Source organism: Anopheles maculipalpis, chromosome 2RL (genome assembly GCF_943734695.1).
Source record: "Anopheles maculipalpis chromosome 2RL, idAnoMacuDA_375_x, whole genome shotgun sequence".
Lineage (NCBI taxonomy): Eukaryota > Metazoa > Arthropoda > Insecta > Diptera > Culicidae > Anopheles > Anopheles maculipalpis.
Genome location: NC_064871.1, coordinates 72,910,487 through 72,937,216, shown reverse-complemented (window position 1 = coordinate 72,937,216; position 26,730 = coordinate 72,910,487). Strand labels below are relative to the sequence as shown.

Genomic DNA, 26,730 nt, shown 5'->3' with positions numbered 1-26,730 from the left:
ACTGTACGTCAACGGATAGTGGTTAAGTAGTTAGCAGCTTATTAACACACCGTCGAGTGGTTATTGTACGACGTAACAAAACGTGTGTTGGTTTGGTGAAGTTAATTAGTATTCCGGCACAAGATGAAGCTTCTTGTTTTGATTGTGGCAACATGTGTGGTGGGAGGTAAGCATGGATAACATTAAATCTTAGAACTGTTTAGGATGAATTTCATAAATTTAGTGTTATTGCGATTTAACGGGAATTTTGCACGATATTGCGTTTCAATTTCATCGCTACCGCTCATATCTTTCTAAATTATTTAAACTCATATCAGCAAGTAGATTGGGAAGTATCTTTGGAGTTTTTTAAAAATAAAATTTATACCATTTCATAGAACTTTTAATTTATTAGCTTTTTTTGGTAATACCAGGCAATTTTTTATTTTAAATCAGTATTCAAAATGCGCAAATTTAGCTATTTATATTTAATTTATAATGAATTATCTGCAGTTTGGTATAAATTAAAGAACAAACAATAAATTTCAAAGAAATGTAATAGAAAAAATATAATAGTTTTCTCCAATTTCTCAAAATAATGCATAATATGAACTGAAAATTATAGGAAAAACGAAAAATATGTAATAATTGTATGTAATTTAATCAAAATGTGTTAGAAAACATACGTACGCAAGTATAAAAATTCCCAAAAAATCTGTATAAACCTACATGATTGATGGAAACCTTGGTAAATCGGTCGCTTTGCTAAGGATGACGCCATCGTCGCGATGTCTGAAATGGGAAGACACATTTTGTTGTTGTTGTTGGTTGGTTGCTCCGTTTTCTTTCTTCAACCTCCCAACAGCAAGCAACACACGCGCACACACCATTTGCATTCGGATCGCATGGAAGAAGCTTGTGTGCATGTGTGGATGTTATAGTTTTTCGTATTGTTCCCCGTTTTTTTTTTGTTTACTTTCCGCTGAAATTTTGCGCCGACTTCTCCACGCCGTCTGACCGACCGGGCCACGGCACCGGTATCAGTGCTACCTTGAACTCCGGAACCATAGCGACCGGGTACGACTATCGCGTGCCCAATTTCGTTCACCGAGCCACCGGGCGAACACTGCCCGGGTTAGCCACGGCTTCGACCGATTCTCGTGGTCCGCTTGGGTAGGCTGTGGCAATGGTCGGGGTCGCCTGCTGCCGGGCGGGCGATAAGAAGCGAGCGAGCCACAGCCACAGTGCACAGCATCGGCACAGCGTGGGTCTTATGTAAAGAATTCATGCACGTCCAGACATGGTCGCCGTTATGGTCAGCTTCTAACATTAAGAAACCTTGAACTTTTGCTCCTTTTCGGCCGGGTTTTGGGTTTTGTGCACTCGACGTTCTAAGCTGATCTTTCGGCTGATCGATACGGCATCCTTCGGCCAAGAGTTTGTGCTGTGCTGGAAGTAAAAATAACATTCAGAAGCTGCGTAATTAACGTGGAAGGATGGGCTAATGCACTTTCCGGCAGGAATACAACATGATTAGAGTAGGTTCGGGGTGGTCTGGTGGCTGAAGCGATAACACGGCCGGTTCGCACCCCATCTGGATCGTTTCCCCCGTAGTGAGGACTGATTATCCAACTACGTGATAGTCTAAGAAAGTCTAGTCTAGTAGGCCATGAAATGGCCGGTGTGACCTAGAAGAAGAAGATTGATTTTGAAATAAAGCATGAAAATTAATGCACGAATAACTGCTAACCGAGGAGAAGTAATTCGAGATTTTATGATGTCAAATATTCAACTTTTATTTAAAGAAAATTTATAAGCAAGATCAACTAATCTAATCGTAAAAACTAAACTTCAAACTAGGTTCATTAAAGCACTCAGGTTAGCGCTAAATATTATTGTAGAGATGCACACAATCCACAGCAGCTTTGTTTACCATCGCACCAACCAAATCGATCGGTCCGATGTTCAACGGTTTAGTCATAGTTGGCACAGTTGGCAAAGGTCAATTTAATTCCACAGCATCCAACCCGGTCCAATTGGCGACCCAAGCAAGTTGCCATCGATCGAAATCGCGCAAACACACAGCTCCGGCAACGTGATCGGTAAATTGCTTGGAATCGATCGTCACGGCACGTTCGGGGTTTGGTGGTTCGCTGATATGCTTCCGACCCTTATCAGTGGTGACTTTCTCCCAACGCTCGCCTTGGTGACGCGTCCCCGCCGAGACTGGACTATGTGTGCAGAATGTCAAACAACGAATATTTAAAGGCAACGATCCGTACGATTGCTTGCCGTGATAAGCAGATGTTCGATAATCAACCACCGCGATTCATCATGCTCTACGTTCTACGTTCTTGTTCTTCGCAGCTCTGTGTGGCGAGGAGAAATGTGAACCGGGCACAACGTTTATGGAGGACTGCAACAAATGTCGCTGCGGTGCAGATGGTCAGAAGGCTTGCACGCGCAAGATGTGCCCCCCGAACGAGCTGTCCGACGATAGTCAGGTGCGCACCGATGTCCAGAACGGTGATTCGCTGTCGTCGGCCGATGAGAAGGATGAGGTGCATCTGCAAACCAACGGACAGGTGTGCTCGCCGAACGAGATCAAGATGAAGGTAAGTTTTGTTGAACGTTGAGACGTTTTCTTAGAAGCTACTAATTGCATTCCCTTGCAAACTTAACAGGACTGCAATCGCTGCCGGTGTGCCAACAATGGTATCGGATGGTTCTGCACGCGAAGAGCATGTCCGCAGCGCGAGAAGCGTTCGGCTCCGAGTACCGAAAAGAAATGCACCCCAGGAACCAACTTCCGAAGTGATGATGGCTGCAATACCTGCTTCTGCACGGAAACCGGCATCGCGGCCTGCACACTGAAGGCATGCTTCTCAAGCTTCCCCGAGCGGTTACCTCTGGCAGCACTCACCCAAGGAGCACACCGTGTAAAGCGTGAGAAAAACTGTACCCCCGGAACGGTGTTCAAAAGCGAAGATGGCTGCAACACCTGCTTCTGCACGGACGATGGTCAAGCTGCCTGTACCCTGATGGCTTGTCTGCCGAATGAGCCGCAACAGAAACAGAAGCGTGACACTCTGCCCCAGTCGGAAATTGCACCCGGTGCGCCAGGATTCAGCTGCCAGCCCAAGTCTTCATTCAAATATCAGTGCAACACGTGCCTCTGCTCCGATGATGGCAAGATGGCAGGATGTACCTTCAAATACTGCATTCCCGGTGAATGGTAATCTTGACGGAAGAGTCCTATAGCACTGGACGAAGAAAAAAAACCCCTTTTCCCAAATTGTACAATAAGTTGCGCTTGTTTCATCAATTGAAAAATCTTTGACTCGGTGTTGCAAATTAACATTGTTGTTTAATTCTGCAATTTCATGATTTGCCGTAGACGGGCGTGAAAGTCATTTGTAAAACAAACTACGGAAGATGTACGAAAATAAAGTAATTATTTTTACCATCAGGACGAAGTTTTGCCGTTTTATATTGTTCTTTAAGTATATCTGTACAAACCCGCATTGTTCTTCACCATGCATGGTGAAGGAAAAAAGAAAAAAGTCAATTGGCTAATAAATTTATAACATCAACACACTTTTTTTCTCCAGAAGTTTTTAACTCGCCAGGCAAGGAGTGATAGGGGCAAGAAGAAAAACTTTTCCGAGTGCAAATACCTAGGGGAAAAACTTTGTTTGACTTCGAAACCGTCCCTACGATGGAGACTGTTTATATGAGGAAATATTTGTTAGCAAAAGCCACAAGTTCAAGTTGAAAACTATCTATCAGTATGGATGACTGGGTTTTGTGTTTCAGTATAAGGAGCTACGCAATGGTCGAGAGTACGGAAATTGCGGTACATACATTAACCTTGCAGGTCAAGATTATTATTTTGCTACAAAAAAATATTCATTAAAAAGTTCCTTTTTTTGCTTCTTCCTTCGGCTCGTCCCTATTTAGGAGGGGCTAGGGGAGGGTTTATATAAGGAGGTGATGCTATATGTTTGTTTACATAACTTTAGACCTTACAAACTTCCTAACATTATAAATGGCTAACTATCCTGGTTATAATACGATGAAAATTGGGGTGAACTTATGGCCACGTCAGCACCGATCTTCCCACGGTAAGACCACAGTTCAAATCTCATTTGGACTGTTCGTAGCGAGGACTGACTATCCAAGTACGTGGTATCAACAAGCCCATTAAATAAGCCATTTGATGGCCGGCATGCCCTGTCGGATCTTCTTGTAGGTCGTTAAGCCAAGAATAAGAATGAGACAAGAAAATGGCTGCTGTATATAAAGGCTTTGAATGGTGTCGTCTTTCTTTGTTTTTATTATTGTGTATGTCGCTATGTCGCAGTATTGTCAGATGTGGTCTTTGGTATCTCTTTACAAATTTTGCAATGGACAAAGCGTCATTTTTGCCTACTTGTATGTACAAAATTGTCTCCTTACAAATTGTATGGGAAAGCCGGACGCCACAGACTAGATTAGACATTACCCCTACTTGGATGTACAGTTTCTCCGTATTCATGATATCTGACATAGTTTTTCCGATATCACACATCAATATTACAAGTTTTTGAATTCAATTTTACAATTTACATCGACGGGAGCGACCACATGACTCTATCCAAGGTGCCCTGTGTCATCGGATTGCAGCGTTTGATCGTCTTCCTGGGCATGTACAGACGTATGCCCAGTTATATTTTCACGATTTGCGTGTCGAGCAACAACGAAAAGCTGGATCGGGTGAATATGGCTGCCCTCTAAATCATGTTCGAGGCATGCAACCCGCTGGCTGCCATATTTCGGAATGTGTACGAACGTATGACACTCTATGCGAACCTGCAGGTCTTTTCAATAAAAATTCAGCTTTAGTTGGTGGATTTATGAAGAGTTTGTCAATAGGATATAATCATCCAAATCCAGATGAGGTCGACAGCATTTTTGTCAGTAACGGACAAGGACAGTCGTGTCCTTCAGAACCGTAGCTCCGGAATTATCAGCCGTGTTTACAAGTCGCATCCGTTTTACAATACACTCCATACGCAGAAGTAGGATGGACGTACGGCATCTTAAAGGCATCGTGCCGTGAACGCGGTGAAGGAGCTGAAGCTGAGGTTCGTGAGAATAACTTTGCCATATCGAAGCAAATTACTACTTGAGAATATGCGGATACAACTCAATGATCCTTTGCTCCTTACGACTTATGCAGCAGTACTGCGTGGATCAGAGTAATAAAATCGAGGAGCAGCGCCTAAAAGCCACGGGTTCTTTTGAGTGTTTGTGAAATTTTCTCGCTTTGTAATCGCTTTTTGAGAATTGGCGCATACACATGCTGCCTACATATCTCATAATTTTGAGATTTTTGGCCCAGTCGACCAGTAGTTGCAAAATGGAGCACCTTAACAAGGCCAAACATTGGAGTACCATCCTTGCATCATCGTTTCCTAGCAGAGATCATTTCATGCGAGCTCAGTACCAAGACTCATTGGTCTTTGTATTGCGGTTGTTGGATTGGTAAGCCAAATCTCTTCATTACAGTAACTTGCAGCCCAAAGTGGGCATAGGTGATCGAAAATTTAATGTAACGGCAGCAACCCTCCGATCGACCAGATCTTCACGTGTTTTTAGATTGAAACTTAAAGCAATCCTGGAGGAACTTTCGGCGGAAGTGCTTGGGCTTGGGAAAATCCCGATTCTGTAAACAAAGAGCTTCACGGATCAACAGAGATCAGCTATAAATTATTTATATTTCTATCATTTTGTTTTGCCACCATTTCGTTTGTCAATAATCTTTAATTATTAGCCAGTCCCTTTTGAATGCATTCCGAGTTTTTATGCATCCCGAAAAAAGCGTACACTCTGGTATTAAGATATACACCGGAGTTTTGTTGCATAACCGGAGTTAAGTTGCGTAGCCCTATAACCGGGCCAATTGACTAGTATATTTTTAATTAAACCCTAATACCGTAAGGCGTTCCCTTTAAAAGATATTTCTTTTCAATTTGCCATCAGATTCCAACAGTTCTCCACACAACAGGATTTTTAACTGCTGCCCGTTCTCTTTAATCTCTTTTAGGAAACGATATCTTACTACTAACTTCTAGGATTCAAGAAAATCAACGAGTCATCTTATCACGAACAAGACAAAAGGCTCCGACATGACATGGCACCTATTTTCTTATTAACTTATCGCTAAAAAGATCATCAAGACATTTTTAGATAGATTCTCGTCTTGAGATCCGTTTAGTAGTTCGCGATCGCGATCTAACTGACGACTCGTCACTTCGTCATATTTGTGGTACTTTTTAATGCGGGTGGCAACGTTTGAGATGCTCTTTGTACTACAAATATCACTGTCAGTTCTAAAAAAAGCCACGGGATATGCCACATCCTTTGCACTGATTGTCAACTGAAGCTTCTGATGAATACTCGCTAAAACGGGTTGGATGGCTATGTCTAAGCCAATGTATAGCGGACAAGTTAACTCATCCTAAAATAAAATAAAACATCCAGGATTCCTCTCTATAGACATTCCCTTCTCCTTCTCCTCCTAGACCAGAGTCTTGAAGATATTGCACGATGGTATCCTGTCTACACGAAATGTAACACTGGATGGAGGCCCGTATGGAGCAGACAAAAAGAACAAACTATAGTACAGTAAATAAACAGAAGGCTCCAGGTGATAGTGCTATCGAATGAAAAATGGATCTCACCCTGAATTCTTCTATAGACAAACCAAATTGTATTTGAAAACCCGAAAAGTTTCCACAAGAAAGTTAATTTTACTCGCTGTGCATTATAAAACATATTTTCTGACTATATAAATAGATATGTAAATAAATGTTATTTACGGCAGGTGAGCCCCACGAAGCAGGAAAAATTACATCCAAAATATTCAATGTTTAATGAGAAGTTCTATCGGATTGTCATTCAAAAAAGATTCGAAGAGAATACTTTTAAAAGTTAAGTTAAAATTCCAAGAGTCATTTTCAATCGACACCCAACAGAAGCATGAAAAAACATCGATTTCAAATGATGAAACGACAGTTGAATGTGGGTTTTCATCGCATTCTATGTTATGAACTGTTCACCACGTGAGCTCAATGTTGCGAGCGTAAGCCATTCCCGAGAGCGTAAGAACGCACGAACCATTTGCGCGGGAAAACCATCCACCAATCACGGCACAAAAGCCTCTCCACTGTACTTCGTGGCGGAGTCGTTTTTCCGACCGGTAAAGAACTGCAGCCATTGCAGGAAATCGTCCTGGGCTTGAGCTGCTCATCCAAAACAGTATTCAAACGGTCCACTGTAGCGGTACACGTTGACCACGGTACGTCAGTCAGTCGAACGCAGGTAGTTGAGCACGCTGGATGCTACTGCTAGCGCGTATCGGTCCGTGTCTTGCCTTTTCTGTTACATTCGAAATCGCATCCGTGCCTAGGTGTGTACGCGAAGTGAAGTCGTGCCGGTAATAGATAATATTCGAAGCTACCGCTTGCGACGCTAAAGTGAGTGACTGATGGTAGAGTCATCTGTTCGGTAATTCCGCATTTTATGCACGCGTGCCCGTGATGTCCCATCATAAGCGAGGATGGCTAATGTGCGTAAAATCAGTCCGACCGAGTGTGGTTTGCGTACGTTGAGCATTTTTCGCGCGTGACAGATGATGCCGTGTGTGCGGGTGTGAGCGAATCGCGAAGCGTATAGAAAACGTATGGTGGCCACGACAGTGCGGGAAGATTTCGCTCTGAATACTGCAGCAGTCAGTAGCTTTATTGGGCAGAAAATGTCTTGCAAGATAATATCTTCCCTTCGTTCTGGTCCAGTGAAACCCGGTGGGTGCGTCACATTGTAAGCACGGGAAGGCTTTTGCGAAGGTGACATAATTCGTGGCTAAGCATACTGGCTTGGCAAATGGTTGTAGTTGTAGCCGAGGCGAATGCTAAGATTTAGGGGATGTGCCCGAGCAGCTGCTGTTCCGGGTGAGGTTGATAAGACATAAAACAATCTTAGTACAAGTGTGTGGTAGAGTTCTGGTGCTTATCTGTGCTTGTGTGTACGTCGAGAAATTTTGCAGCTAAAGAAGATGCTGCTGCTGCTGCTGCTGCTGCTGAAGGAAATAATTGAAGTGAAGTGAGCATTTGAGTGAGGAAAGCGTAATCGCCAGAAAACATTGGCTAGAATTGTTTCACTCCAGTGTGCTGCATCGGAGAACGAATTGGGGAAGCTGTTGAGCACTTTTCACGTGTGGTGCTGCATACTTACAAGTCAGACAACGGGCGGGATATACCAGTAAGTACATGGCCCTATTCGTTGTGTTTATGATTGCACTTGATGCGGCTGTTATCTGTATTTATGATTGCCGTTTAGCCCGAAGTGTTTTCGTGCTGGGTATATTATTATCCTTCTGTGAAGCTGTGATTTTCTTTTTGCTGCCACTCTCTTCTACCGGATGAAATCGGGAAACAAGGAGAACGCGAGAGGATAAAGCTAGTATGTTTCTTAAGCGAGAATAAAAATCAGTGCACCGTACACTGCTTCTGCCAGCTTGGGTTTTGTGTGTCGTACGGCAGCGTGCGTCCGCTGCGGCAGTCCTCGCAGGCTTTTGATTAATGAAAGCAGCTTAAGTGAATTGATTTCAAGCATGCTGCTTGCATTCTTGAAACCGACTGGCAACTGCAGTTGACCTGAACGAGCGTAAAAATCTCCGGAACGAGGTTTTAACATGTTTCTCAGGCGGAATGAGTAATGTTTGCATCGATGGTTGGTTGGCATCGGTCCCAGTAATGGGGCGATGGAGGCGCCTGGTGGTGCGTTGTATCTTGCGGCATTATAGGAGAGTGGGAAATGCTATCCGGGATACTATGTGATATTTAGTGGCAAAGCCGTGTACAACAAATGATGCAGTGGATTACACGATAAGATAGAAAAAAAAAAGTTTGTGATGTTAGCTTTTATATGCAAATCATTATAATCATTATATTTTTTAAATTCAATATTAGTTTTTCAACTACAAATTATCCAAAACTTATCCAAACCAATTGTAAGTGTAAAAAATCATTTTTCAGTTATAATAGAAATAATTCTCAATGGTCTGGATGATCAACTTCATAATGAATGCTATTAAGTTACTCAAGAGAGACCATTGAGAGTGACCAAAAAGTCACTGATTACGTCGAATTCATCCAGAAAAATACGTAACTGTGTGAGGAAAAAAAGATACAAACACCCAAAATGTGAGTTGATGAAGCATAATTTGACGATTTGAAATTGAAATGGATCTCGGTACAATAAACAAAAAAAGAAATTCAACTGGCATGATAATTTTTATTTCAATGAACAGCTTAGCAAGGCAGTTTTATAATAGCTTCTCGTGTGGATTGAAAGGATGAAATTAATTTTGCACAAAGTATTCTATTTTCCTAGTTGTGTGTCGCTTGAAAAGGATGTAGATATGTCGAGAGTTCAGTCAAAACAGTATCTACCGACTACCCGGGGTACATGCTGTTTCAATAGCAAAATTATGATTGCATACCTTCAGGCGTTGCAAACTGAAACCCCCTAACTGATTCTTCCCTAACCTCAATTCATTCATCACATAAACGATAAAAATGTTGAAAAACAAACTTCCAAAAGTTTTAAAATGGCGTCAAACTACTACATCGTTCTGTTCAAAAGTAAAATGAACAAATTTATCGCCCATGACTTTCTGCTCACAATCTGGTCTAATGAGCATAGCTTAACATTCACTTTTCCCAGCCAGTCCCACTGGAAATGGCACCTATCCCTTACCCCCGTGACCAGCATAAAGCTCTGCCGGCCAGAATGAGATCAAATTGAACAATCGGTAGAATTGCACTCAATTAGGATTATGCTTGTAATAATTGTAGCCATGTTTTGCCATCGTTCGCTTTCCTTTTGCTGGCTGCCCCATTCGGCGGCGGCTGCTCCGCCTACATCGTTCGGCACTCGACAGCGGTTGTAGTATTTCACTGTCGCTTGCCGGACAAAAATCTCTGAAGTGGTTGAAAAAGGAAGCATGGAAAACTTCTGCCCGGCGCAAGGCCTGCATACCCGCACAGGACCACGCCGTTATTTTGTTCGCACAGCAGGAGCTTTAACTCTGACGGACGATCGATACTTTCTTTCCGGTGACGGGCTGCCGGTGGGAAAGCGTAGCGAAAGTTATGCACTTATCTTCACAACCAAACCTTCCCTTGCGACAGGAAGCCAACCTGCTGGCCCTTCCACGAAGCGTTCTCATCATCATAAAAGTCGTGCATGATCGTTTCACGACCGTCATTATTATAATCACTTCGATTGCCTCTCGACACATTTGCGCCAGATGGAAGGGGGTATTCGCTTGCTTGTCGCGAATGTTTACGCAACAGGAAAAGGGAACAAACAGGGAATGGCTGGTGCCGCTTACCTCTGCCCACCGTCCCTTCACGCCCACATCAAGCAGGTTGGATTGCGTTACCGACCAATTAGGAAGCTGCAGCAATCGTCTTACGAGCGAACGGCGAGCGAGGGAGTGTTGTTGATGTTTGTAGCTTCTTTTTTGTTTTTTTCTTGGACCAAAATTTAGTCAAGAAATAATTAAGCCCTCGCCTAGATCCGGCTCAGCATCCGAACGCGCTCAAGCGCAGAGGCAAGCACAACTCCACCCGTCCCTAGAGAAAGTGGCTCTGAAAAAGGTGAAAGTTACATTATCTTTACTGCTATTTGATACGCGTAACAGCACACGGTTGTTTGTTATTATTGTTTTCTTTTTGCACGTGTGTGTTGACTTTTTTCCTCCTCCTCGTGGAGTTTCACCGGTTGGTCGAGTCACGAACGCTTACACTGCAGCATCAAGCAGCCGCGCTATCGAGAGCAGGATTTGCAATCAAGAGCATAAAGTTTGCGCTGAGCTGTGCTGTCAGCCCGTAGGGGCTTTTTTTCTTGCCGACTGTCAAACAAGTCAAGATTGTTGGGGTAGTTAAAACACCGGGTTCGCGGTGCTATAGATGAGCGAAAGTATAACAAGTAGCAGGAACGGTGTAATGAGCGTAAAATAACTTTAGGATATGAAGAGATACCATCAAGTAGTCATGATTGTGTTTGCTCAAAACGATCGCCAGTAGTTATTTGTTCTAATTTACCTGAGAAAGGTTTTACGGTCGTGGCACATCATTCTTGGTGGATTGTCTTGAATTATAGATAAAAGTTTATGCTAGAAAAAAATATAAAAAATGTGAATACTTTGCTTAAAAAGATGAATAATTCATATGAAATAGAATATTTTTTGCAGAAGAAGAGGCACAGATCAGAAATACTACAGAGAATCAAATTTAATTTGTAGTGATTGAAAATTTATGGATTGAAAATCGTAATTTCAAGCCTGGATAAGTTCTTGTAAACATACTAATGAATTCTATACACGATTCTATTTAAATCAGGTACTACAACTTACGGATCTTTGTTGTACATCAGCTTTCCATCCGCCATATCGTACATATATTTCGTACACCATTGGAGTGGTTCCTTTGCTGTTCTTTTAGGGTCAATCCTAAAGAGCATCTTCCTCTCGAGCGCGGCTAAGATAGATTCGCCGGCATTGGACAGTGGTCATGTCGCAGAGACATATATGAGTCTCGGGTTCCTTTTTCAAAATTTCTATGAAGTCTCAACTTCATTTGTCACGATAGGTGAGTGGAGAAGTTACCCAGGCTTGCAAACAGCATTCTCGAAAGTATCTCAGACTTTATATCGGATTTCAATTTTTAACCAGAATGTGAGGACTGACTGACCAACTAAATGGTATCGATAAGTATAGTAAGGCATTCAATGGGCGACTTGACCTAGTTGGTCGTTAAGCCAAGAAGAAAAACAGGATATGTAAAACACTTAAAGTGAGTTTATGAAGCAGATGAACAAAGGATCAATTTGCTTTCGAATCATTATGCTTATTATTGCAAGGATTTACTACCTACAACCTACCTTCGAACAATAGTAGCATCAAGAACAATAGGACCAGCACGAAAAATTCCCCACCTGACACAACAGATTAAGTAGCTTTGGACAAAAAATCATCTCACTACTATAACCGAGTATGCCTGGGAAAAGATGAAGTATAAGGAGAAAACACTTTAAATGAGGGATCTTTATTTATCATTTTAACAATTTTATGTCGACTCTCTATCCTCCCTGACTTTTAAAGGTCTTGCAGATACCGTAGCCGTGCATTATACATCTTCCCTCATTAATGGTTGAGTGCACTCCCTTTGCTGCAACCCAGGCTCAACGAGCAACAACAGCAGCCTCAGTTTGCTGTGGCTTGCAATGCAGCGTCGGGTTCTCCTTCATTTCCTTTACTGCGGCTGGCATTAGTTGACGTTGGCAAAACGTATCCTTCAAAAAGGCAACTGACGCCGGACACACTCCCTGGACGTTCGTGCCAACGTGCAAAACGCTCTCAACCAGTTGCCTGGCCGAATTACGCCGGTCAGACCAAGCCCGCCGGACTGCGTCGTTATCAGGCCGGATCAGACCTGCGGCAAACTGCCATGCGCAGCCAGTATCTCTTGTACCACATTCCATACCTGCTGGAGCACGTCAGTGATGCGAGCGACGACCTCACATATTTTGCTTAACTGATCTGAGTTCTGCAGTAGGCAGGCCTCGAAGTTTGCTGGGGTTTCCTCATTCGGTTTTCCTTCGCCAAGTAGCTCCTGGTGATCGATAGCAAACCGTGGGAAGCGGAACACTACGTGTTCCGCCGCCTTTGTCAAACCTCCAGTCCAGTCCAGCGACGACGTGAAGCCCATCCTGCACAGATAATCGCGGCAAACGTAGTGTTGACAGTATGTCGTTGAGCTGTCACACCTGCTAACAGAAAAATAAAAAGTTATTTGGGTTTTCACAAACACAGCGACGATTATGATCTATCGTCCGAACTTTAATGTAATCGGTTGCGTGTAATAAACAGGTGAACAAAAAGCATAAGACATTTCATTTAATAGCTACTGTGTATCTATCCAGACTATTCAACTGCGTAATATCAATAAGTCTAGTAAACCTTTCAATGATCGGCGTTGCCTAGTTGATCGTTAAGCGAGGATCAAAAAGATGAAGCAAATATCAACTACTTTTTCTTACTATTAATTACTTTCAAATATTGCAGCAATAATATAAATCACGATTACAGTCACATAGATTCGCGTATGAAATAATGCCCATAAAATTATCTTACTGCTTTGTCATGGAAAACTATTGCATCTCTCCTATTTATCATTCCATCCATTCTAGCAGCACTTTTCGCGCTTCATGGCTCGGAAATATTTAATTAGAGATGTAGCCCTACCGGTTCGTCTCCAACCTTTACGATTCTTCACACTAAATCTCATTATTTTAATGACACAACAGGATGCTGGAAAAATTTACAATCCCACCCAAGCTACCGGCCAAGTTCTCCAAGGAACGTTTTCAGCTTAATTTCATAAATCTGTTATCCAAGCTCATCGGACCACGGCGCCACTTAAAAAAGCTTTTCGGCGAGATCCGTAAGGGTCATTGAAATAAAATAAATGTCACTACGAATATCCTGCCAGTGTGCGGCTCCGTTCTGTGTGGTGCCAGGAGAGAGCGAACCACAATGTGGTTCGCTTGTTACCGTAAAGTATTTCGAACGGGGATGCTTTTGGGGATGGTCGGACTCGCCAATGCTTTAACCTTCAAAGCCACTGTCCGGGGATGGTTAGGTGCATCGTCTAGGGACATTGTAAAACTACTGTTTCAACCTAAGGGAAGCTTTAAGCGGGAAGGGAATCCCACAATCTCGGCTCACTGCTGACGGGTGTCTTGCTCTCATTGGAGTAATTTCTATTTACTTTTGGTTTCGGAGCGATGCGCGAAACGGCATCCAGGATTGCTCACTTCCCTCTCGGTGCCCTTTATCGCATTACGTTCGACTCACGGCACAATCCAGCGATCTTCATGGTTCGCTTTGCTTCTTCGCTGCTATTTGAACTGATTCAGTGTTGAGAGTGCTTTAGTTTGCTGGTTTGGTTTGTTGTTGGATGCCGATGCACTATAGAAATTGTTGGGTGTTGGGGCGGACAACAAGCTTTAGTAAGTAGCTAAACAATCAGCAGATATTTTGTATTTTGTTCACAATACAAGCTTGAGAAGAGCGATAAAGAATTTACGTCATTACACCAATACGCCATTGTTGCGGAAAAAAATAGCATTCCATAGGAGAAGAATATCAGCCGGACAAAAACTGTCAAAAAACTGTCAAAAATGTTTTCATACTTCAATGTGCAATTAAATTGATTGTTCTGCTGTGTAACATTTTACAGTAATGTCTTGTTGATATAAATTTTGTCCCTTAAAATTCTTAAGGTGACACAAAATAAAATGGCGGAAAATTTTTGCAACACTTTTTCGACCATTTTCCGTACCCTACCTAACCGGAAGTGTGAAAAGTTTAGCCGCCACGGTACAAGAAAAAAGAAGCTTATAGTTTTGCAAGACTACGCTAAGAACAAGGCAAAAACATGCCGGATCAAGCAAGTCTAACAAATCGTAAACCGGCCGTGGTTTTGGCCCCAGCTTCTTAAGCAGTTCCCTCCCCCCGTCCAGTTGCCTTTTCCACTGGGATGCAACGGAGCAAAAAAAAAAAAGTGGTGAAAAATAGAGCGCGCAAAACCAAAAACAAAACAACAAAAACACACAGAATGAAAAAGAAAAAGCAGTGGGCCAACACAAAACCGAAAAACCCATAAGATAAGATATAGTGTACTTCGCGTGTACTTGGTACGGATGTTTTCATCCACTTTTCCCAAGCCTGACGTTTTTTTTTCTTCTCTCTCCTCGGTTGTCTAATTTACAGGATGTTGCCAAAATGTCTACTGTGTGTGTGTGAGTGAGTTTGTTTCCTTTTTTTGCCGAGTTCAATCTTTCTGTTCCGTTATGCCCTTCCCTTACCTTTCCCCCTTCCGTACAAACTACGCGTCCTTACGATTGTGGCCGATTGTGCTGTAAGTTTCTTTGCTGGTCCTTTTTCCCGCCGAATGCCCACGGTGCCTTAAACGGAATGGATGCCCTTGTGCCTTGGCTGGCAGACAAGCTGTTTTCTGCTCTTCCACACTTGTCCCTACCGGCTGACAGGCGTCTTTGGGTGAAGTTAGCTTTGCACTTTTCATAAACTCCGTTTCCCGATTCCGAGCTTTTCCGCTTACACACGAGCAGAGCCTCAAGGGATGGAGCACCACTTTAAGCCACCCGATAGTCACCTCCCGATGGGCTTTTTCGGTACCGGGTAAAACAGAATGCGGGCTGTGAGGTGTTCAATTGCAAAGGATTTTACCAATGCTGGTGAGGCGGCGAATCCGGTGATTTCACTTACACTAGCCAACGGTGCCGGTAAAGCGGAAGAGCGTGCTTTTACTGTGCCATCGTTCCTTTTTAGTTTTTGTTCACAATTTGAATTTTATTCCAATCTACACTTATCGTGGATGCTCCACGGGTGGTAAGCCTCCGTAATGGTAGATTTCACAGTGACCTGATTTGATTTTCTTTTTTGTTACTCACGGAAATGCTCTTGACGTTTGTTTGTTATTTGATAGGGTATTGTTTTGTCAATGGCCGGATCTGTTCACCTTGCCTATTGTTATGTCAAAGGTAAACGGTGATTGAACTGGCTTATTGAATATCTTAAAGTATAAGTGTTTAACCTTTTTACTACTTCCATTCGCGATGTTTCGTATTCAAATAATATATGAATTTAATTGTATTCGAGTTTAAAAAAATGTCTCGAATAAAATGACTGAAAATTATAGTTTTTATTAATTTGGGGTTAAAATATGTATTGAGTTGAGTACAACCGTACATTCGTACATTAATAAGCGCATATGATAAGAAAGTGCAGTACTACAACAAAAACTTGTCTTACATCTGGCATTGATCCAAACCTGTACGCTTGTAATTTATTGGAATTGTTTGAGAGTTTCTCTTGCCACATGACAGCAGACTTGTTATGATTGGAGAAAAGGATCACGAACGCTCCTCTTCATACAATCCCTTTTATCCCCAAGTGTTAAGGAAAGATATCCGTAGTGTGGATAAAATATTTCTCAGCATGTTTTTCTATGATAAGAATGTACGAAATTCAACGTACATCCTACTTACTTGTTGTTCATCATAACAGAGTGCTTTTCCTGAACAACGCAAAACAAAACAAAAAAACGGCTAGACAAAAAAGAAATGAATCGTGAAAGGCATTCCCACTCGATTCCGGCCATTCTTCGTTGATGCGTGCACTTCCCGTAAATCAAGTTTGATGTTTTCCGCCTCGAGTCACCGGAAAACTCTCACTCCTGACTCCTGATGGTACCGAGCATCGAGCGGGGCACGTTTGGATGAGTTTTTAGTTAGAGCTAGCTAATTTATGGCCGCACGCGAATCCTGCCCGCTGGTGCGCGTGGAAAAACACAGGTTAAATTTAACGGGGTGCACATTCCACGCCACGATTATGAGCGCTTCGCCGCTCGGCTTCGAGCGCTTTCCGATCCGTCGGGGTGGTCGAATGCTCGTCGTCGCCGGATGATAATCGTTCACTGGAGCTAGCGAAAGAAATTAGTCCCGTTGTTGGACGGAGCAAAATAAATTATGTGAGCCATCGATTAAAATCTGAAGCTGCTAGCTGGGCTGGGATTTTGTTAGCTTTTGGATTAATTAGTTGGAGAAATCAAATGGACATGTTGGTTCAAAAGTATTACCAATTGCGTGGTGTAACGCAGTAAATCAATCAAAGCAGTTAATGGATGGATGAAACAAAAAAGTAATTTGTAAAAAATGGATAAAACTGTGGTATAATTTCCAAAACAATGTGGACTAGGTGAGAACAGAATACAAAATGAAAGAATATAACAACCAACATTTTACTGGCCGGCTGGCTGGTCAGTGGTAGAGGCGAAAGCGTCGTCGATCTTCATAATTCAGGATCGAAGTTCAAGTCCCATCTTAATCGATACGTTATACCTGCTGGTGTAATCTTATCAGATAGTTACCCTTAGAAAATACTGGATAGATGTATGTATGGGCCAACAAATAATAGCAGACAGCCTGTCAAAGGTCCAATGACCATCTCACTGCGTATTGTCATTCAAAAGTTTATATTTTTTTATTTTAGTTTTAATATTACGGCTCGGGGCGTTATTCTCAGCTCTTCTTGAGCTAATTTTGTAACAATTTCTCGAGACATTTCCTCCTTGTTTTTTGTCTAATCCAGTACATGTACAACAGGTTTGAACCTAAGACATTTCGTAGAGTACTTGTGGTGGCAAGCTTGTTGTCGGACAGAGCGCCTGATCCAGCCGAGCGAAGGATTTGGCGTTTTGAAATCAAACGTTGACGACAACAGGATCCGAGCTTCCAGATAACCTGACGCTGTACTGCGGCTCCAACTTTGTAACTCTTTAGCTAGTTGTTCCTCGTTTAAGAATCTAAGTACAACTTTCGGATGATCGTGAAACCTGAAACAAATTAAAAGAAAAGTCCGTGTCTGTTAGATTTTAGGCAACTACTGATTTATTGTCAGGCTTGGTGGCCCTTATATACGGTACATACATTTAACTTAACTATCTTACTTCAGAACCAAACGGCATTTTGTAGCACCGAACTTTGGTGTTCTCTACGTAACCACCATTCAACTCTGATGAATCAAACGAGCTATAACGAGTATATGGCTACCTTCTGATCAGCAGCCTTTTATACTACATCACAACAATCGGAAGACGTCAGAAACTCGCTCTGCTAAAGGTGGTGAAGATCACAATGCCGATTTCTAACAATGTCGAGATTAGTCGACAAAATAAAATTGCTATCATGAAACAGGAGAAGAAACTCAAATTTTAGCTTACCCTATACTTCAACGAATATTTTATTAATTAATTTTATGTGGCTGAGTTGTATTTGGGTAGGTGCTGCTGATAATTATAAAGAAGTGATTAATGCTGGTCCGGTACTATTGCTATAACTATTGATTCTATGGTGTTTTTTTTTTCGTAAGAACGGCCTGGCCGTATTGACTTATGTGTACCACGTGATCAGGTAAGTCAGTCCTCACTACGGGGGGACGTTCCGGATGGGATTTGAACCCCGGTACTGCCGTTTGAAGACCGGTGCCGCTGTCGCCTACGCCATTGGGCCGCCCCAACTTCTATGGTGGTTGATTGCATCCAATTTCCGGCTATTGTGGTGTTGTGGTCGTTCTGTTATTGACCATTACGCTACGGTCTTGACTGCAAAAAAAAAAAAAAAACATACAAAAAATCTTTGTACAGTGTTCTCCAGTGCAGTCCAACAGTAACATTCCAAGCTCGATCCGGTCAGCGTCATATCTAATGGTGATCGGTTGAACCCGCCAAACACTCCGAACACAACGACAACGCTGTCAAACTCGTTGTGACATAGCTGGACTGGAATAAAGAACACTGTGCTGTGGACATACTCTGCCTCCAGTTTACGACGGGTAGAAATTGCCCTCGAGTGCTGTTGCTCGTCATTGGATCACCCGTTTCACTACAGAAAACGCTGCAGAAGACATGGACAACTTAACAAGAAACAAAAAAAGAATGGTGAAAAACGAATAAGGATTGGAAGGATACAATGTTTCGCTGTTCATATAATAGTTGGTTCCATGTTAGAAACAATCCGCGTTTTCAGGAGCACGAACAATCCGAACAAGCTACGTCTTATTATTGTTCAATCTTAAATTGCCCACTGTTCCAAGCATGGAAACACCCGCTCTATGACCTGAGAAACACTGTAATGGGAACATGGAATCATAGGATCAGACCGCAGTCTCTGGCGAATCGGTAGATGAGCCTCTTGTATGTGAGGCAAGGAAGTTCTTCATTTATTTACTTATTTTGAGTATGCCGGCTGGTGCCATTGAAGTAAAAAGAAAACAAAAAGAAAAATATCACATAATTAAATCCAAGCTGAATGAGCCTGGCTTGGATTAAAAATATCTGCTAACTGCTCGGCCGTCATTCTAATTTATTTTATATTATTGATTACAAATGTCTGCCTTTAAGACTTAACAATGTGGCTCAATCACTAACATTAAGGATAAGGAAGAGGAAGCACGAAGACTGGAATGAAAAATTCATAACGAGACAGTACCTTAGGATCTTTGCTGTTTCTGTTATACGTAAACGATTTGTGTGAAGTCCTGCCTGATGATAAAAATATGTATGCCAGCGAAGACAATTGACGACTGCAGGATGCTAGAGAATATTGTATTGCGTGTCAACTGTTCATGCTCATTAAACTTACTGGATTAACGCACAGTGCATTAATAAGTGTTATGCGATGTCGCTTATAATAGCATTTAAGTTAGGCCCATTTTCAAGTATGGTTCGATCGTTTGATACCCTTATGCCACGACATGGGTAAATAGATTAGAGGCTTTGTAACGCAAATTTTCCCGATACGCCATATCAAAACTAAACTGGAAGGAATCGTTCCAATCTGCCGCACTACAACGAACTCCTGTTACTGTTACAACCGCTAGAAAAACGACGAAAGATCGCACAAGGCGCTTTTATAGCAGGTTTAATACTACGGACAATTGGGACATTCACTATCGCTTCTAAACAAGATCAGTCTCTTAGTTTTTCGCTTAACCACTCGACAACAAAGAATGCTACATGAAACTAGGTATAACATGCAATACCGGCTCAAACATGCCAATGAGAGTAATAACACATTGATTTAACGAGCATTCAAATCAGTTCGACTATAATTTGAACACTAGGACTTACATATACATAGTATAGGAATAGAACTACTGAGATTTAGACGCTGCAGTGTGAAATCTTCTACATGGTGCTCGATGCAGCGATGAAGGGGAAGTTTAAGAATGAGAATTGGAAGGTTATGTAAGGAGTTATGTAAAGATGCTACTTATTCTGTCAGTCTCCACTACGGGGAAAAGGTCTAGTGAATCCCGTCTTCCTACCGTGTGAAGACCGGCATAAAGAAGCAATGCTATGGTAAGATATTAAAAATGCAAATGTTCTACTTACAAAACTACTTGCAACCTTTAAATAAATGTATGCAAAAGCTCAGGCATCGAACATTAAATAGTATATAATTTTTTTATTAACACAAAAGAATCGAAAACATTGAAGATTAACAAAGCCCGTTAAAATTGCTGGGCTAACCTACATAATATTTTATATGTCCAAAAAATGTCAGTAACACACAAAAGATTCTAATGATCACATTGTGGTATTTCACTATTTATTACAGTAATCAGAAGAACACAGAGTGGTACCTTCTTAGTGGAATTTTTACGCTTGCGGACTTTTATTACAGTTGGACAGAGTTTCCCCTTATCTTGTTCAGATTTTTCTGTGCCATCCTAAATTCTATTCCGCAATTTATACTAAAAACTATCAATCTAATCCTAACTTAAATCATTTACTTCCTATGTATCCTGAATTCTTTCTTATGCCTCATTTCCTATGCTACCTATGCTATTCTTATCTTTAAGTAGTATCTATCCTATTCTAACCTATGCTAACATATGCTATGCTATAACTATTGCTATAATATATCTATAGATGGTATTGCCTATGTGCAGGCGCCACAACATGCCATGGTTTGAATGCTGATTGAAAGCGATTGATTCCTAACACGGTATTTGTTCGTCGTAACACTGACAAACATTGACCGTGGACACATACATTGGATGATATGTGAACCGTCCACCTGGGCTGTTAACATCTCTCTAAAAAAAAGTTCAAATTGTATGCACACTCTAATTTATTCGCTGTTATTGCTGTTTTCGATGCAGCACATGTTTGCTAACCATCGCGCCAATCCGGTACGGAAATGAAGGAGTAACAGAGAAAAAAAGGTAACAGATAAATAATCCCACTCAGTTGCACACGAATCCACTCGAATCCATACGCTCTCACGCTTAGAATATTCAAATTTAACCAAAAATTATTTCCATTTTCATTTGTTTTCTTCTTGCCGTGTCGCTATCGAGGAATGAATCAAACCGCACACTAGCACAAAATAGACCGAATAGCAGCAGTTAGCAGCTCGATGTGGATTCTAACATCCCAACCCGGCATGGTATCCAGGGGAGAAATAAAATAGCGACAGCGTTTGCTGACACAAAACCCTAATCGATTCGGCATGAATCTCGGTATACGGTACGCAATGCGTGTTGTGTGATTGTTGATGTGAAAGTGAAAAAAAAAACGATAACGGACCAGGACAGCAATTTAATCGATTTTTGTGGCGTTGCGTTGAATGCGAATTGGTACGTACAGACGCACAAACTGTCCTACTGCTGGCAAAACGGAAGACATGCAAAACGTTTGAAAATTGATCCTGGTAGCGTATAATTCATGAAATTTTCAACACCGAACGCAAACCGGACACATTCTCGCGGGTGTTGTTTTGATGTGTCCTTCGTTTACAGAATAACAACCTACAGGCGTGTAGAAGGAAATGGAAGGATCGAGCTACACCTGGGAACGGTAAAGCTACTTTAACGGACACTTATGTTGACGCTTTTTGCAGAGGTTAAACAGCACAACTCATGCGTACGCTTTCTGCACTAGAGCCACACATAAATAGTGGTGAAATTTTTTCCTTTTCATGCCCATTAGTATCTCAACAAACGGCAAGTTGTTCCCTTGAGGGTGAGCAAAGTGTGCAGGGTCAAACAATGAAGACACCGAGACCAGTGACCAAAGCACCATCAACTGATTAGATATTCAGGCAACGGACGGGTCCCATCATAGTTTTGGTCTGTTTGCAAATGTGAAGAAAGTGCGCGCCATCGGAATGTGCTGCTGGTGACGTACCTCGTCCGGCGATTCTTGCTTTCCGAGATCCGGGTCTTCCGGGTTTTGCTAAGCACATTGTGCAAACCATTTTCCCGGCCCATAGTCGCCGAACTGCGGACCGGGGCATTGAACGCTAAGGCTTGTTGTTCTTGTGACGATCGTGCTTGTCTGGACATAAGACGGTCAGTGCATGTGGCCGTGGATGGGTTGATAAATTTTAGTTTCGTTGTGTAGTATTGAGCATAAGATGGCTTTTTGCAGTTCCGATGGTGCCATGGTGGGTGAGTTGGTGCCAGTGTGCTTGGTTTATCGATTCTTGCCATACTTTTCATTTGCATGTCACGTTGTAGGTATGGGATAAGGCAAAAAATTAACCCAGAGAAGCAATATGAAAGAACACTTACTGATGAAGTGCTTACGATATGTTTAAATTGGGATTAAGAAACTACAGAAAGTGGTTAACCGAGTGTTATGGTAAACTTGAGTAATTTAGCTTTATTTTTGCTGTGGACGAATCATCATGTTTGTGTATTATTTTTTTAACATTCATTAATGAACAAAACTATAAACTTTCGGCTGATGTTTAAACATTGTTCTTCTTGTACTTTTTGACTAAACGGCCTTTAAAGGTTACGCTGGCCATTGAATGGCTTACTAGGACATATAATTATGTGGGAGACGCTTATTGAATAATTTAAAGTTAAAATACTTATTAATAACCATGCGTACCGCACCCTTTAGTTGCTAAATATAAACTAAAACTTAATTCTAAGCTTTTCCCTTTTTCTTTTCCCTAACCGCTGAGCCAGTGCCTGATGCCGCGGAATGCTTCATGGCATGTCGGTGTCGGATGGCGAAAGGGGTCTAGAACTGCTCAGTTGTCATCTGTTTCGGTCTGGACGACAACCTTGAGAATAGCATTATCTTGTGGTGTCGTATGACGGTCACATGTCATTGGCACATAACTACTATATACGTCGTTGGATAATCACAGTCCTCGCTACGGGGAAACGTGTTCGGATGGAATTAGAACTCCGGTTCTGCTGTATGCAGATTAATGGTTAAAAAAGGTATTTAAACGAAAGTAAGAATTAGTGATGGGTGAATCCTTATTTTTTCCGGAGTCGAAATAATCTGACTTCGAGGCATTTTGGAGCTTACTTCGGAGTAATTCCGGAGTAACTCGGAAGCAATTACTCCAGAGTAATAAGGAGTCGAATCCGAATAATTCTGGCGTAATTTGTCCCGGGTTGACTCCACAGTAATTCGGAGTAATTACTCCGGACCTTTTCAAAAATTAACATCGAATGCAAATACGGAAGGCACTGCGGAATTAAATCACAACCACAAGCTCAAGATTATTCCGGATTTAAGGCCCCATTGATCTGGGGTAACTCCAGTTTTTATGCGTCGGAATCGGAGTGGATTCATTAATCCATCCCGGAGTTCCCATCGCTAAAAAAAACGTGTAAGATAGATAGGGAAAATACTTCTATTTAAATTCATAATCTTTCATACAGTAATACAGCTTAAGTTGTGATTAATTGTTTGGTCTGTTTCATGCCAAAAAATTTTTTTTTGGCACGGGTTTTTTTTTTTTCACACAGCATCAACTGATTTTAATTTATTGTCAAAGTTTAGCGTAATTATTTGCTAAGATCACTGTTAGAATTTTGATTGAATAATCGTATTAATTAATGTTAAAGAGTATTTTTCAGAACATTTATTTTTTTCCTCAACATTTATTTCCACTCTACTCTAATCCTACATTAAAAATGATCCAGGCTAGACAAAACCTAAATTATGGAATTAAGGACACATCCGGCACCGATTAGAAATCAGTACCGTAACTTACAATACACATGATAGCTAATAAGTATAATGATAATCAATAACGCAAGTACCACTGCGATCACGATCAGTGAAAATCCTACGATGACCAAGATTATATTTGCCGGATTAATTTATTATTATGATCGTTACATCATGACCTTATGTCCAGTTTTAAAGGATTGCATACGACGTTTTCAGGATGACGCGAAGTCTCCCTAGCATAAAATTAAACTCGACTAGCTTATTGTTGTATCAAACACTGTAAATGACTCAAAAAGTTCTGAATTTTTGCTTGATAAAAGCTTTTATTTTCTTTTTCCTAAGATGTTCATTCATAGCAATACGGGCGGGAAGTCCTTAAAGAAAAAAAGTTAAATTACCACAATGTATTTGTAAAACACTGCTTCCTAACCTTTAGCAAAATAACGCATACGAAGGAACACGTACTACCGTTGGGAAACAATTTAAAAGAAGTAATTATCCAGCACTTTATCCGAGCCCGTTAGTTCATCTTCTGACAGCATAATGGGTCTTGTTCGACGTGTTCTTGTGCGTCGTATCTTTCGCGTTAGCTTTCCTTCGGCACAGGAAGGGATTTTCCTGAGCAGCGTGGTCTAAGTAATTTTGCGGTGGTGAGCCTTTTTTTTTGCTCGCCTTCTCTCTCTCTCTCTCACACACACACACACACACTCACATACATTGACGCTTGGGCCTTTGGACGCGTCGAGTGAGTTAATCGGATTGCCCAACCGGAGAATGAGCATGGTGGAGTAATTGAAAAAGTTTAACAAGATTATTTGTAGCTTCTTCAGCAGAAGATTTGTTGGTTGGTAGGTAGGTAGTGCAATGGCTCAAAAGTGAGCATGGGTTTTGGTGTGCGCTTACACAAAACCAAAGAGTTTAACTATGCCGTGTGAGTTTTTGCACACGCCGCATAAATAACCAAAAATCCTGATTTAAACAAACCGGTGAGTATCCGATTGATTAAGCATGCAATTTCTTTTTCATAAGGATTTTCTTATGCAGAGACATCTTTTTTATTCGTAAAGAATGATCTGGCTGCAGGGACAATATTTATATTTAAATTTAAAACTAACCTTGAAGGCCTCTCTCTTATGTATGTTTAAAAATAAACCGAAAATGAACGGAAGACAATCTTAAATCAATTAATCATTAAGAATAAGGAAAAATGCGGGTCCGTAGGCATAGGTGACAACGGTGCCGGTCTTCAAACGGTAGAACCAGGGTTCAAATCCTGTGCGAACCGTTCTTCCGTAGTGAGGACTGACCCAATTACATGGTATTGAGAAGAGTCTAGTAATCCATTTTGATGACCGGCGTGACCTTAGAGGTCGTTAAACTAAGAAGAAGAAGAATAAGAAGAAAAAGAAGAAGAAGAAGAATTAAGGTTTTATATTTTGCAATTACATAGATAAAAACAATTACTTTATTCTGTAAGCTATTCAAATAAATGGTTTGATTATTGCCTCAAACAATGAGGAAAACTCCTGAGGGTAATTAAAATGAAATCACGTCAATTAACTTATCAGTTAAATAATTATGGAAACATGTTGGAACGCAGTAACCACAATTTTTATTTTTCACCTTGAGCAAGAAGCTGCGTTTTTGTTCAACTGAAACTAAGCTGAAACTTTTCTTCGAGCATTCAGAAAAAATGTGTTAAATGTTCATTCTTTCAAATCCTTTAACGTGATTTAACTATATTCATTGTACTTAATTTTTTTTCCATATTTTTCTGAACTTATTATCCTGTTCTTATTTATTTGTGTTGTTATTCGCAATTTATATACAAATTAAATTTATTCTTAAACTAGTTCTATACAATAATATCTTTAACACATAAAAGTAAGTTTGAAATATGTTATAGAAAACACTGCGGAAAATTACACCCTCACAGCTATTGTTTGCTTCATGCGAAGCTTCAAATTAAATATTTATTATCACTGTATCAGTTCCGAACTGAACCACCAGGCTTTAGCGCTTTTCCTTTATTTGTTCATTTAAAAATCGATCTTCCATATCATCATGCTCAGATCATGCTCGATACACGCGATATGTTGCCACTGATGTGCCTGGAGATGGATTTATCATAAATAATCATATTTCATTCACATTCATCCGCTGCTCAAAAGCAGATCTTTTGAGTTTTCACCTCCATTCAGTACGGATCAATCTCGTGCTTACCGTTTGCGAACAGCCTTGTGCCACCGTTTTTTTTTTTTGCTGCTTTCTCACGTTTGTCAGCCAGAAGAAGCGATGGATCGTAAAGTAAGCTGGGGTAGCCGCCTTTTTGTGTATCATTTGCCCGCACACTCAGCACATCGCACCATTTTCTCGTTAGCACGTGGTGTCATTTTGCATAAATTTGCGCTTACCATGCTTCTAGCTCCAGCGCTTGGGTCGCTTTTATCAATTCACGCTGGCCTTATCTTTCGCTGCCGGGAGCAGCTGATTTCCGATCGGATTGCATATAGCCGGGAGGTGGATTAATACGTACCCTGTATGCATGTATGGCTCCGTTTTTTTTTTTTTAAGAAATAACAAACGTAAGGCAGGGGAAAAAAAACTACTTGTCTGCATATCAACCCAGTCCCGGGTTATGCTTGGAGCACTTTTCCTTCCCGCTGACTAACATATCAATGCCACGGCTAATTCAGTACGCACTGAACATTCGCTAAAAGAATGACTGGCGTGCTATTTTTATTTGCTACCATCTTTCCGCGAAATGGCTTCTGGGGAGGGGAGAGTAGCTCGTACTGCAACCGCGCAGGTAGCTCTCCTTTGGCAGCATATTGCATATTCAGGAAAGATTTATGCCATTTTTGAAATAACTCTGCCACTCTGCCAGCTGTCTGCTTGCTAGCAACTTTGCAATGAGCTTCGTTAGTGGTTTGAAAGGCACGGGTATGCTACAAAAGAGGGCAGAAAATATCGTTTATAGTGTGAAACGGTGGTGTGAAGTGGAAATGATAAAAATGGAAAGCTAAGCCTAGTTTTTTTTAAATGAATTTGCATGAAGGATGAG

The 26,730-nt window shown here is 41.4% G+C and overlaps 5 protein-coding genes across 7 annotated transcripts in view; all 5 read left to right on the top strand.

Annotated features, from left to right (window-relative positions):
* LOC126556377 (uncharacterized) overlaps positions 1–26,730 on the top strand; it is a 306,838-nt gene that overhangs the window by 18,007 nt on the left and 262,101 nt on the right. The window lies entirely within an intron of this gene.
* LOC126556033 (fatty-acid amide hydrolase 2) overlaps positions 1–26,730 on the top strand; it is a 526,247-nt gene that overhangs the window by 250,467 nt on the left and 249,050 nt on the right. The window lies entirely within an intron of this gene.
* On the top strand, positions 88–3,218 carry LOC126556259 (pacifastin-like protease inhibitor cvp4). The gene is made up of 3 exons (XM_050211489.1): positions 88–166; positions 2,347–2,594; positions 2,664–3,218. Exons 1-3 carry the CDS (start codon positions 124–126, stop codon positions 3,216–3,218), a joined length of 846 nt encoding a protein of 281 aa, XP_050067446.1. The 5' UTR covers positions 88–123.
* LOC126556028 (5-hydroxytryptamine receptor 1A) overlaps positions 8,168–26,730 on the top strand; it is an 83,994-nt gene continuing 65,431 nt past the window's right edge. Inside the window, exon 1 of the mRNA XM_050211190.1 lies at positions 8,168–8,283. The gene's annotated coding sequence lies outside the window, so the exon portion shown is untranslated. The remainder of the gene's footprint in view (positions 8,284–26,730) is intronic.
* The window catches only part of LOC126556137 (GDP-fucose protein O-fucosyltransferase 1), a 452,711-nt gene continuing 445,179 nt past the window's right edge, over positions 19,199–26,730 (top strand). Inside the window, exon 1 of the mRNA XM_050211356.1 lies at positions 19,199–19,205. The gene's annotated coding sequence lies outside the window, so the exon portion shown is untranslated. The remainder of the gene's footprint in view (positions 19,206–26,730) is intronic.